Source organism: Ambystoma mexicanum, chromosome 11, assembly GCF_040938575.1.
Source record: "Ambystoma mexicanum isolate Mex_15411 chromosome 11, UKY_AmexF1_1, whole genome shotgun sequence".
Lineage (NCBI taxonomy): Eukaryota > Metazoa > Chordata > Amphibia > Caudata > Ambystomatidae > Ambystoma > Ambystoma mexicanum.
In genome coordinates this window covers 783,475,892-783,490,315 of record NC_090934.1, presented here as the reverse complement: position 1 = coordinate 783,490,315, position 14,424 = coordinate 783,475,892, and the positions used below count along the sequence as shown (strand labels likewise).

Sequence of the window (14,424 nt, the reverse complement as noted above, 5' to 3'; positions counted from 1 at the left end):
CAATGAATGAAGGAGAAGGTAAAACCATTACTGGACGACAGGAATAGATGAAGGGGGAGTGCAGAGCGGGAGAGAGAGAGAGATGGAGAAAAAAAGAGTAGAGAGCGCGAGAGATTGGGTGCGAGAGAGAAAGGCAGATAGGAATGCACACAAATAAAGACTGAGACACTATGAGCGAGACACACGTTGAACGCGAGACCTCTTGAACTGAAGAAAGTGACTCCCTCTACTTTGAAGATCACAAAGAATGCTTATAGTTGGCAAGATCTTCTCTCATTCTGATTTTACCCTATCTGGGTATTCTGAAACAAATTTTTGTGGAAAAGGCTTCCCAAGGCTAAATGCAAAATTATGTTCATGTAATTGTCTAAAAAGAGAAATTGAGTACATTCTCAATTATTCTATCCACGCCTTTCCTTTATGCTTACCATAAGTGTCCAGTCATTAATTCGAAAAGAAAAGGATCGAATGCAATACATTCGAGTCAAAAGGACCGAAAAAAAAGACTGAATGCCTTTTATTAATGTATTTTTTTGGGGGGGTTTGGTATAGGTACAATTAATGGTTTGGGGCCTAAAAACAGGTGTTTGGGGGACCCCCCCAAAAAAGTTTTCTGGTCCTTTTGACTCGAATGTTTTGCATTTCGATCCTTTGTATTCGATCCTTTCACCCATAACCCTTACCATATACCATATGCTCCCACACCAGCCTGTTTGAATGGGGAAGTGGGGCTCAATCAGTCTTATCAGCACATGTTTATTGGTAGGTTATTGTTTAACAAATATTAATACACATTGAACTTTTTGTCAAGTCCCTTAGACCATGAAGGTTTCAGAAAAAACACAATTTGGATATTTTTTAATTATTTAAAAGCAGTTAAGTTTAACTTCACAGTCTAAACATTACCATTCACAAAATCAAAATATGCCATTTATCAATGCTTTGTTGTTCTTCCAATAATGTGATTGGCATCCTTGCTCTGTGTTCCTGTGACTAATTGCCATTGCTTTTTTGCTTTGTATTAAATAAAACAATGATGCGTGTAATTCCATCTCTGAAAAGGTAATCTCGTGACCAGATTCCCCCTTCATAAGCACTGTGCCAAAAGCATAGAGAGTACTTTTGCCCTTTCACATCAATATCCTGATCTGCAGTGCTCTACCAGTGGCACAAAGCAGGTTCAGAGGTAACAGGTAACCACTTGACAGCTGCAGTGACAGCCAAGTCTCTGCAGCCCATGGCCTGCATTTAAGATATGCAACCCTGTACTAAAACTATGGTGATCGTAAATAACCAATGATGGTGGCAGGGTAAACCCTAAAATAAAGCAATGCCTTGGTTAAGGCATGGTGTGTGGCACCACATATGCTAATTGAAGCCACATTCAATTTGATATCACACTTGTGTCAGCTCCTTTGAGCCGGCTCAAGCTATGGAAGTTGATGTGTATTCGGGCCATACAGGCTGAGCCTTCTAAATAACAGGACAGGAACTTGAATGGCCATGCTTCTTCTTTGATCTATTTGTCAGAGTAGGTTACACCTTCCCCAGACAGCCTCCCACCAGGCCGCTGCCCTGGGACCAGGCATCAAAGGAGCACACCCTTTGAAAGGAAGCAAAGGGAGCAGCCTCACACCAGGGTGCCACATTTCTAAAGGGTTAGAGTAGTCAGGAGTGCTCTTTACAGTGTAGGAAGACTTCCACCATTTTGTTTCTCTCTGCCTCTCCCTTTCCATCCTGTACCCTCCACATCCTCTGGAGCAAACCACTTTGGGTGTGCTGTCAGAAGGGCAAAGTCCACTTCTTTCACGACCAGGGACATTGGACCTCTTTTGGGAGAGTTTAACTTTCCAAAGCCCTCAACCACTCAGGTAAAGAAGGAGTTGTCCAAGTCAGACGAGAGCTCTGCCCCTTACCCACTCCCAGGGGACATTGGGGGTGACACTTGCTAGGGACCAGGACCTGTCATTCTGCACCTGAATCTCCAAAGGCTGGGAGAACAGACTCTGAAAGGACTCTCACTGTCCTTGAGCCCCTGAATTAAGACTCACAGCATCTGGATGACCAGATTAGTTGGTTTAGCTTAGTTTATTTGCTTATATAGTGCCGAACCCAGAGTTATCTGGGCACTTAAACTTCGATATACAACAGTGGTTACAAGAAAATCTGACAATGGGTTACAAGGACATGATGTACAGCAGTGGTTACAAAGGAAAAAGAAAGGCAATGAGAGCTAAGACAGGATATACAGGAGTGGTTACAAGAAAAACAGACAATACGTTACTAAGACAGATATACAACAGTGGTTGCCTGAGGAGCAGACAATAAATTAATCGGATAGGTTGTACAATAATGGTTAAAGAGGTATCGGCAGTTAAGTTTCTTTGATGAAAACAGAGGAGGGCAGGCGGACACTGTCACGCAGGGCAGACGGGTGTGTCATTAGTTGGACTGGGAGGAGAGCCATGATTTTACCTTGGTATGGAAGGATGGGAATGAAAGTACTGACCATATGTCAGGGGGCAAGGTATTCCACATCTTGGCTGCAAGCACTGGGAAGCTGGATCCGCCCGCTTTGGCCAGTTTGAATTTGGGGATGTTAAGGCAGTGGACATAATTGGCTCTGGTAGGTCTAGGGCATTCCTTTCTAGAAAATGTGCCAGCCAGGTACTTGGGGCAGAGATCTGCTTAGGCTCCCTGTCCCACCACCTCCAAACTGGTTGGACTGCCATCAAAACCAAACTCGATTCCATTGACGCTGAGGGACAACACTGGTGCTAATGTCTGGCACCTCTCTGAACATTTGAACAATTGCTTGCACATTGTGCTGTTTGATGCGGAATCGTGTACTTGCTGAGCCCGTCACCTGCTGGGCTCAAATCAATCGCTCAATGCTGGGACCGACTCAAACTGCTGGAGAGTAACCTGCCGACTCTGACTAGGGGCTACACCATGATTTGACCTGAATCGCCTTTGAGCTGCTGCTTTGCCGAAACGCACATTGGAGTAACAGGATCATCATTTTGATAACCGCCGCCTGCTGACTCAAAGCGTTGGAGCATCAGTCATCGACCCTTCTCAGTGGTTACAACCAGACTCGACTCGGCCCAACCTCGAAGAGATTCTGTGCCCGACCTGCAGTGCTGAAAGCCGCCTTCGAGCTGCGCAGAGGTACCGCATTTGAACCCACTCAACGTCCGCTTGCCGCTTGGACACCCATGATCCACTGCACCCGAACCGGGCTTGATCCGCTCGCACCATTGCTCGAAGCTAAGGTTCATTGCTGTTGAACTGCCTATGAACCAAAACTATGTTTTATTGACCAATAACTGCCCCCTTGGTCCATTTGGGCACTAGTGACTGGTTATGACACTTTTGCACCCTTTTTCATCCAAAGACATATCCTTATTGTGGTTAATAATAATAATTTGCCTATCACCCCTGTTTTCATTATCAGAGTGCTACATTCTGTTGCATCTTTTCTGTTCTTTCCACGGTGGGTTTTGTACCGTTATCCTAAAGATATACACAGTGTTTGGGAGACAATGCGCTAACCTAGTATTAATTTAGCGTTGAATATTATTATAATATTGAACCTTCTTATGAGTGTTAGCTTCACTAATAAACACACAAGTTTAATGGTTAACCCACATTCTATAAATGTTAAACATTAAACCAGAGTCTGACATAGATCAATAAATCTTTTCAAGCACATCATACAATTTCCGGCTCTTGTCCGTACATTCACTCTGATGCCTATAATGCCCTGGCACAATAAAGGTGAGAAATAATTTAAGGGCTGTGTCTTGGCTCTCCTAATTCCAGGCAAGGGTTCAAAAACTCTTGGGTTCTTTTTTTCTGCAAAGGAAAGAGACAGCATCAGACCCATGGATTACAAAATAGAGCTTTTCTTCCCTCCGTGAAGATTGGTTCCACCATATCATCTTTTTTCCAATCCGAAGAAGGAATGTCTGAACAAGACGATTCGAATTGTAATTCAGAAAAAGTTGGCAGCTGAAGGCAGATTCCATGTCACTCTATCGATCCTCGAAATGTAGCTGCACTTAATATTGTGGGTTCAATTTCTTTGCCCTTAATGTTGTTAATGCCTGTTGCTGGGGCTACTCCGGGTCACCGGGCAGCTCGCATACTCATGTCGGGGGGGGGCACCCGACTGTACACACAGGCGCAGCGCTCATGCCAGAGACTCAGGGGTGGGAGTTCATCCCACCCGCTCCGGATCACCAGAGCTCCACACGTGGCCGGGGACACCCGGCGCACAGCGGCCCCGGCTCTGAGGGCACCCAGGCCGGGGTCGCCACCCTCGCAGGCCTCACAGGGCAGGGTGGACCCACTGGGACGGCGTTGCCCGGCAGGGGCACCGTCCGGACGGCGTTGCCCGGCAGGGGCACCGTCCTTGTGCTGGGCCCCGTCCTTGGGCCCAGCGCATGCAGCGCAGCACCAGCATGGTGCTCCAAGGAACGGCGCTGGAGCCAGTTGGTGGTCAGACTGACGAGCCGGAAGCGGCCCGTTACTTTTATTATGTTGGTCACGTGGCTACTGCCATGTGACCCATGACAACGTCCTGGGAGCTACCATGCTCCCAGGGGTTTACATTGCAACAATGCCTTCCTTCCTGTTTTTGCACAGGGGAGAGCCTCATACCTCCCCATTTCCCTTCCACTTAGCCCTTTTCTTCTTCCAATCCACCACCTACACCCCCCAGGCCTTCCCCTAAAGATTTTCAGTGAAGGCCCACTGGCATTTGTAGCCCATATATTGTCACATTGGTATTGGCATAATACAGAAACCTGTCACTATTGTGCTCCCCCAGAGTCATTTGCTGGGCGGAGGCAATGATCGTACATGAGAATAAGAGGATTCTATCAATTCACATAATATTACAAATAAAAAATAAATATGAATTGCAGAATGCAGGACATCTATCTTCACTGTGAAATGGGGGATTTGACTAAAGAACGGAGAAAAATAATTCCAGCATCTCAGTTTGAACGTAGGAAACAATGCTGAGGCAAGCTGAGGACGTGCTGCCTCATCTCAACCTACTCATCCTATATAGAACTTAACAAATTCCATATGAAGCTGGCATCCCGCACTCTTTTAGATTCAACCACTGCACGAAAAAGCATTGGCAAAGCCAATAGACCTGGCTTTGTGAATACAAATGTTTTTTGTCTTGCGATACAGCGCAGGCTTTACAAAACAAAAACAAAAAAATGTACAGTCACAACGTACTGCAGCACAAAAGTGAAAAATGCATCAGTGTAACACGCAGCAGTGAAACACAACATTCTATTAAACGTAGCACTTACACATATCTCTCCAAATTAGGCAAAGCAATACCGCCAACAAAATGTGGCTGTTTTAAAGGAATTTTCAAAATGATGTACTCGTTCTACATCCCAGTGCTTCTGACTGGCACCAAAAGCCCTCTCTAACATGTATCTCCAAGAGCGCTGGCAGACAGCTAAAGTTCTCATAAACAGAGCAAAACAATGGTTTAGTGCGAAGGTAACTTTGTTTAGTTAAACAAACCCGGCCATGCCTCATTGCTACCTGAGCAGCCTCAGAAGACTCTTAGCTATTTTCAAGATCTTTCTCCTCAACCTATTGACTTCAGTGGCTATGGCAAACTCTTATTCTGAAACATTCATTCTTGAATTTAATGGGCTGGTTAGTCGTTGTGTTTCCCACTCCAGATTGTAGTGTATTTGGGAAAAATCATATGTTGACTAAGCACAAGTATTAATAATTAAAACAAAAATATTGTATTCATTTATCTTCAAAGAACATAGCTAGTGATACATTCTTATTATTTTTTGCACATGAAGTAAGTTTTCCCTTGACCTCTTTTAGATTGTTTCATACTGAATCTTGTATTGCTATCAGCTACCACAAGATCCATGCTTATCAGTATCACCTATCAATGCACTGAAAGCACAGAGCTGGATACCCATCCCAGGGATGCTCTGCTTTTCCCTCCCCATTACAAAATAAAACTAGCGAGGGTTACCGTAGTTTCAGTTAGTAAATGAAGAGGAATAAAAGCAGCTTCTGTTTGACAAGTTTGTCTTGTTGGACTCCTTACCCTGTAGAGGTAATGTATGTGTGATTAAAGAACTACTGTCCTGCAGGAGAACGGGGATGAGAAGTGGCAAAACTTCCTACTCACCCCCACACTACTACTTAAGCAGGAGTGATCCCACACATAAAGGTGAATCAGGTACATGCCCAAAAAGTATAACTCCTACATCTCTTTTAGGAAAGTGGGCCAAGGGCGGGTTATACCTTCAGGAGGGCTGTGAGCTGATACCAGTTGGAACCCAAGCAACGTAAATAAAATTGTTCCAAAATAAAAGATTGTCTATACAATGGTTCATACAAATATAGATTTATAGACTTTTAATCAACAATAAAACGCAATCAACTAATTAAAACACACTAGACAAAACCACCCATGTAAGAGAAGCACAGAGAATGCAGACGCCTGGGAAAAGAAACTCTGGGTAGATGAGCAGGGGTGTCTAAGCAATAGATTGGCAACAATGCCACTGTTGAGGAATATTATCTTGAGGAAAAAAGTAGAGAAGAGGGCTTAAAAGTCACTAGGACCCCAAATAGTGGAACAAGCTGACAGAGCCTCTTCACAGCACCTTTATTCTTGTCTTTAGCAGTACACAGCATCAAGCTAGTCTTCTAGATGCTTTTGCTACAGTCAAGCTGGCATCGAGATATTCAAGTTCCTTTGATCCCACTGGCGGTCAGCATTGCGTCGGTTCAAAGGTGCAGCGACCCGACGGCTCGAGTCTGCATTGAAGCGGGTGAGACAATGGCTCACAAAGACTGAGGTGAAGGCAACAGCAAGACGATGGATGTGCTGGGTCCTCATTGAAGACAGTGAGTTTGATGGTTTCCAACAGTTGAGTTGGCACTCAAGCCTGTTGTTCCTACGCTGTCGAGCCCACAATTGGGTCAAGATGAGACAATCTACTTCAATGGGTCAAGCCGGCATCTGGGTGAGCGCAAAAAGGAGCACTGTGTGTCTTGTGGTGGCTCGAAGTGCATTGAGCGTGGTCGATCCAGCTTGATGCTGTCTCAGAGCAAAGAAACAGGATTCCAGCTGATTAGTGAGATTAAATGACTATTGCTTTACAGGAGTACAGGGATGTACAGGGATGAGTAGTGGCTAAACTACCTACGAATCTCCACATAACTATTAAACTAGCAGTGATCTCAATCATACACGTGAAGCAAGCACAGTCTGATAGGTAACTTCCTTCCGATCTTTTGGTAACGTGGGCTGAGGGCATGCTATCTCTTTAGGAAGGGTGTGAGCTGATAACAGTAGCAGTGCAAACAAATTTAGTATAATGGTTCAAAATTAAAAGAATGTCCATTCAAGATTCTGTAAAAATATGCACATTTGATCAATCAATAAAATGCAAACAAGCTATCATAAAACACTAGAAAAACTCACCTGTGTAAAAGAAACAGTGAGAATACATACTTTTGTGAAATGGAACTCTGGATAGATGAGCTGGGGTGTTCAGGCAATAGCTTGGTTTCAAGATAACAGTTCAAGGATATGTGTTTGAAGAAAATGATGTAGAAGAAGGTCTAATCAGTCAGACTGATCCCAAAAAGTGGACCAGGGGGACATGGCTTCTTCACAGTACCTATATTCTTGTCTTTGTTGCTCAACAGCCTTGAGCTGGGCATCTAAGTGTTTTTGCCATAGTTGAGCCAGTGTCCAGATGCTTCAGTCGATGCAAACCAAAGGGTGGTGGGTGATGACTCAGTTAAAAGTTGCAGGCTCCCGATGAGTCCCATTTGCGACAACAAGAAGGTTTGGGTAAGTTTGGCCATCTGAGAACTGATTGCAGCAAACTGACCAAAAAAATACAGTCCGCATGCGATCAGTTCTCAGAGGCTGAAACAGACTCAAACTAATCGCCCCACCCCCCTTCCCCACTTACCTGATTCCCATCACCTGGCCACTTCAGCCCTGCAGCATCAGATCTGTCCCTCTAACGCGGGTCGGCTCTGACGCCGCAGGGTCCTTTTTTTCTTTCTTTTTTTTTTCTTCAGCCCCTGCCTCCAATATCGAGGAAGCGAGGGACACCCCTGCAACTCCTCAAGGCCAATACACCCCCCCACTACCCATGATTGGTGTGTATTAGCCGATTTTTTTTTCGAATACATTCAGTCAAATGGTACAGGCCAAATTCAGTCAAATGTACCGTTCTGCCAAATGTATTCCAGCAAATCTACTAATACCAACAAGACGATGGCTTCGAGCAGTTCAGGGCTGTGGTATAGTCAGCGGAAAGGTGATGGCTCTGTTGGCTTGAGTTGGTGTTTGAGGCAGAAAGGTTGATGTCTTCCAACAAATCAGCCCTTGAGTCAGTAGCTCCTAACAGGCCAAGTCAGTGATTGGGTCGAGACAAGTCGAACTACTTTAATGAGTCGAGCCGGCATCTAGATGGCTTAAAAAGTATTAAGTGTTTAGATAATGCATAGAGTGCCAAAAGAAGCACTGTGGTCCTGCGGTGGCTTGCAGCATGACAGGCACAGATGACCCAGCTTGAGGTGACGAAACAGGATTTCTGAGGCTTCTGGCCTTCTGGTTCACAAGGAACCCCAATCCAAGGGCTCCACGACAATGTGAGTCCTTCCGTTCTGCACCCTCACTCTAGGGATCTTGGATGGCACCTACACCCTTCACTTCCAGTGAACAGGGTCCTGGTTCTTGTGCAGAATGGTAAAGGGACAGAGCTCCCCCATGCCTCAGTACCTTCTGTCTTCACCTAAAAAGCTGAGGACTTTGAGGCACACTGTATGCCTAACAGAGGTCCAGTGAATTATTTATGTTCTTCTGAGTTTCCAGAAATAGATCAAAGAAATAGGGGGTGCCTCTTCCTTATATGGGAAAAATGTCACAGGGGATTGGTTCAAAGGAAGCCTGTTGTAAGGGGCCAATCCATGCTGTTGTGACAAGTGACCTTTGCCTTCTGATATCACAACCCACGTTCTTTGCCAGGTGAAAATGAAGAACTAGGAAGGGGTAGAGAACCCTACCATAAATCAAGATGGTGGAACTCTTCTCTCAGCCCACCTCTCATTTCTAGCTTCTCTGCCCCCTCTCATTCCTGCTGACTTCAAGGGACTCCAGTGGTCAGCACATTGGTGTGAGTGTGTATTCCTTATGTCAGTGCTGCCTCTGAGGCATTAGTTCCTAAAAGATCTCCTATATAGGGCTGATATAGGGCTGGAAGAGGAGGCATCCTGACCATTGCTCCATGGCAGCAGTGGAGACAGTCAGACCAGAGACCAAGGCACATCAGTCTTTTCACAGCTAGGCTCTGCTCACAGGGTTGTCAGAAGTGTAATATCAAATTGATGCAGCTGTATAATGGCATGCTCTTAGTTGTCATGATGCCACAACCAGGCATGATTGATATGCATAAATGTAGGTACCACCAGACTTAATAAGGTATACAATTATTCGATTTTGGAAAGAGAGGTGCAGGAAATTAAAACACAACATGTGTCTACAGAAACATTGTGTTCTACCAGCCATCGGGAATAGCTATGTGCCCTTTTGACCTGCCCTGTGCCACTGCAGGGTGGGTGCTGCAGATGGTAGTAGGCTGCCTTAGCAAAGGCACATGTGTGCAGTATAATTGTGATTTGGACTGTTTATGAAAGGGGGGTCTAATTAGTAAACCTCCCATTCAGAAACAGAATTACCTGCATCATTCTATTCGAATAAAAATAAAAAAAGCCAGAGCTTTTACACCTTTGCAGATTGTAATCCATCACAGTGTGTTTCAGGGACATTTGTGTAAGTTGGGAGAAAAAGGATTGTGTATTTTGATGAAATAAGGCGCATGTTCTTGGGGAAAAGAACCTTGTTCAATGTATTGTCTCTCCTCACAACTGGAGAGCACACATATGCAATACTGGAATACTATAATCATAAAGTTGCTGAAAAAAGGGATTTCATATCGTTATTAATAATTAGATAACGTATCAGATAGGATGGAAATGTACATGCTATTTCCTTTCTCTTCTCCAATACCTTTGTCACTTGATTGGATGATAGTAGTGGAGCATGGCTGTCCATGGGATCTAGGACACTTGCTTCTTCTTCACCAAATGTTTGGGACATTGTAAGAGAAGAAATGATGTTGTTGACCTGAGGAACCATGTCAGTAGTTTGGCCTTCGTTCATTGTCATTGTGGACGGGTCATCAAAGGCCTGTTGAGCAAAAACAAGGTCATTATTCCAGGAACTGTGTCTCATTCAGGCTCAACATTAGTCTCTCTATAGTACATTTCATCAATTCCCTGTTGTAGTTAAATACGATTTATAACAGTGTCACTTTGCTTTTATGAGCACATATGTGTGGGGTTCATCTTATTATACAGAATGTAAAACATAACTGCAAAGGTAAACAATATGTGGAAGGTCCTCGTATACCTCTCTGAATTATAAGAAAGCAAATTAGAAATTTAGCCACCGACTCATCCTTACATCCATTTTTTTAAAGTTCAATACATTTATCAGGTTTCATTCATAAAGGTTTCATTCATGAACTCATAAACTGGCCAAACAAGTGGGGTGCTAATTGGTTAAGGTAGCTAAATAACCTTAACGCTTCAACGCATTGCTTTTGACATCACACATAACATCCCTTGTGGCGCCACAAATGGAATCATTTATGAAATTGCCAACGACACTAGCGATGACAACGTTGAGTAGGAGCTGCATAATATCATTTAAAACAAAAGTGCATGAGTTTCTTGTAGACTTTTAATCTTTAAATAGCATCTTTGCACTGTAAATAACACTGCAAGCCAATGTGGCATTTGACAAGATGTAAATCACTTAATTGATTACATTCGGACCTCTTGACCACGTGATCACATGAAGATTGATTCTAAACCCCCCTTTTGACTTTTTCCAAGAAAAACAGGAATCCTAATCAGAAATGGTTCCTAGTGCAAATTCTGGTTGTAGTGACTGCTTCTCAAGGGTATTGGCCTACGGGCATGCGGCATGTTATAAGAATTAAAATAAATAAATTGCATCATATCTATGATACGTTTTGCTATAGAATATACTAACAAAATTAAGATGTACCAGTACATTTTGTTGCCACACCTGCAAGAGAGTCACCGTGATCTTCCTTGTATGTCAGGAGGAATGCAAAGATTTGAATATCCTTATTAGTTAATTACAATGTATTATCTGCATGAAAAACATGGAAGCATAGTGAGTCTTCAATTGTGAGGATGCAATGCTGTCTTGCCTTTATTTCATCAATAGAGAATTTAGGTGAAATTGTAAGGGTTGGCTAAAGAAAGCTTCTTCCTCCTTTTGCCAGTATGGATGGCAAAACTTCAGCATCAACAGATTTGGAGTGATAGATACTGCCAGGTTGCTAGTGGTAGCGAAAATGATCACTCCGTCAGTCTAAGGTCCTTAACGATACATTGCATAACATTGATCTATAAGGTACATTCTCTCTGGGTTCTGTCCAGGCTCTCAGAACGGTGCAGGAACCTGAAAAGCATGTATTCATAGTTTATAGAAAATTGCTCGAAGGATACTTTGGCACAGTAGTTGCGGAGCGGAGTACTTGTGGAAATTGCAAGGGATGGTTGGATAGAGGGAAGATATCGGATTCTAAATTATCTACAGGGGAACTCAATTCACTAAAAATGCATATTAACAAACTTGAATGAAAAGGTGAGTACCTTGAAAAGCAATGAAAAGAAGTGCAGGGAAATACAGTAAAAAACAAATACACCAGTAACTAATGCCACAGATGGCTTTAATAACTGGATGTCCAATAGATAATGCAAGGCTTTTATGAAGATTTTCAAATAACTAGACTTAGGGATGTTTTTCACAAATGATGTCCAACTAATGGGCATCCCACTCTCACTTGTCCTCCCATGACCTCCTTCGACCATAGCCCAGGTGCCCCTAATTCCTAGGATGTCACTAGAGATCAGAGATTCTGGGCCTCATTACACGGTAGGCGGTAGGGATTTAACGTTACCGGTAATGGAATACTGGTAACGTTAAATCCCCATGCAAATTACGACCCGGCTCACCGTCATTAGCGGCACTGCTAAGTACGGTGCCACTAATAGCGGCCAGTCCGCGTGCGCGTGACCCTCCTTCCCATAAATAACGCCATGCCGCTAATAGCACACCATCACAAGCCAAGCGGACATGCCAATAGCGGCATGGTAAAGCCCCTAAAATCTCATACCGCCATGGCGCTAATACCGGCATCGCAAACCACCCGTTAAGAGAACTGAGCAGTGTTCCCACCTGCCACAGGTGGACGCAATCAGCACAGGTGGAGGCAATGGAGACTGTGGCAGCACAAAAGGAGCACACCACACCCTTCCCACACCAAGATGGTCCCAATACTAGCAGCATGACATGGGCTGGAGGACATGATTGCAGTGCAGCAGCAACAACAGGCAGCACAGAGGAGACGCAGGAGGAGGAGGAGGAGGGCAAGACAGGCACAGCAAGCACCACCACAGCACCTAGTCATACCACAGTGGCAGCCACCAATCCCCAGGATCAGAGCCAGTCCATTTAACCTAACCCCTGAGCAGATACACACCCTGTACCGTCTGGACCGGGATACCATCACCAGCATCGTGGACATGATACATGATGACATTGTGAGCCTCATAGACATCAGAACTTCCATCTCACCTCTACTAAAGGCGGTGACTGTGCTCCACTTCCTGGCCGCAGGCACCTACCAGCATACAGTGGGGCACATGCATGGCAGCTCACAACCAGTATTCTCATGCACACTGAACCAGGTACTTGATGCCCTCCTGAGGCATGCACCTGAACACATATTCATGCCACGGACTGCCCAGGAGATTGCAAACACCAAAGTTGGCTTCTATTCACTGGCAGGCATCCCAAGTTGCATTGGGGCCATCGACTGTACCCATGTGGAATGGGTGGTCCCACATCACAATGAAGTAGTCTACCGAAACAGGAAGCAATTCCACTCCATCAATGTCCAAATGGTATGTGACGCCAACAAGATAATCACACATTGTTGTGCCCGTTTCCCCGGATCAACCCATGATTCCATGGTTCTGCGGAACTCAACCATCCCATGCTACATGGATCGACAAGCCGGACAACCTTTGTGGCTTCTTGGTGAGTACCAGGGCAAGCGCATGGCAGTGTGATTGGGGGGGAAGATACATACTCCAACTGGGTGTGATTTGGGGGGGAGATACATACTCCAACTGGGTGTGATTGGGGGGGGAAGAGATACGTACTCCAACTGGGTGTAGCTTGTCGTCCGTAGGATAAATGCACATACAGATGTACGCCAATGTCCATCTGGGAAGGCCGCAATGTACCTGAGATGAACCGACATGCAAGTATAAGCTACACAACGTAGAGAACAATCTAGGTCTAGAAACATTAAACATCCATCCACATTGCACAACATTCAACACCACAAATTACACAAATCAAGATAGTCATATAGAATCAGCGCAGCACAACCACAATAATGCAATGTGCCCACAATGCAAAGTCAATTTGTGTGATATGAACAGGCCGCTCTTGAGGTGAACAGTAACCAGACCCCATTCGACCCCCCATACAGGTGATGCCGGCTATCCCCTGAAGAGGTGGCTCCTTACCCCTGTACAGAACCCACAGAACAGGCACGAAGAGGACTACAATCGTGCACATACCCGTACCCGCGTTGTGATCGAGCAGACTTTTGGCCTTTTGAAGACACAGTTAGGTGCATTAGCAGGTCAAGTGGCGCTCTCCTGTATGTCCATGAGAAGGTGGCCAAGATCACCATGGCATGTGTCATGCTGCACAATATGTGTATCAGACGGAATGTGCCACTGCCCCCTGATGTAGAAATAAAAGCACCTGATGAGGATGATGATGGTGATGAGGACGGAGTTGACGGGGATGCAGGTCATGCAAGATGGGATGGCCAGGAGGGACGTGCTGTGAGACAGCATCTGATCAACCAAATATTCTGAGTTACATGTTTTCTTTTTGTAGGAATGGATATGGGTAGTAATGCACTGGTGTCTGTTTGGAAGCGCACAATGGACCCTGTCGCCAATAAAGTACACATACACAATGAAGAAGTCCAAGCCTGTGTATAGATCAAACATCAGTGTATTAAGAAATGTAAAGATGTAAAAGTGCATGTCCCCAAACATCCCACCACCCTTCCCCCCACCCCGCACAACAGTGCAAAAACACCCTTCCCCCCCACCCCCCACAACAGTCCAAGAACACCCTTCCCCCCACCCCCCACAACAGTCCAAAAACACCCTTCCCCCACCCCCCACAACAGTCCCTTATGT

The 14,424-nt window shown here is 44.9% G+C and overlaps 1 protein-coding gene across 1 annotated transcript in view; it reads right to left on the bottom strand.

Annotated features, from left to right (window-relative positions):
- TRIM66 (tripartite motif containing 66) overlaps window positions 1–14,424 on the bottom strand; it is a 482,967-nt gene that overhangs the window by 114,328 nt on the left and 354,215 nt on the right. Inside the window, exon 9 of the mRNA XM_069623711.1 lies at window positions 10,103–10,282. Within this exon, the coding sequence (XP_069479812.1) occupies window positions 10,103–10,282 (180 nt within the window). The remainder of the gene's footprint in view (window positions 1–10,102; window positions 10,283–14,424) is intronic.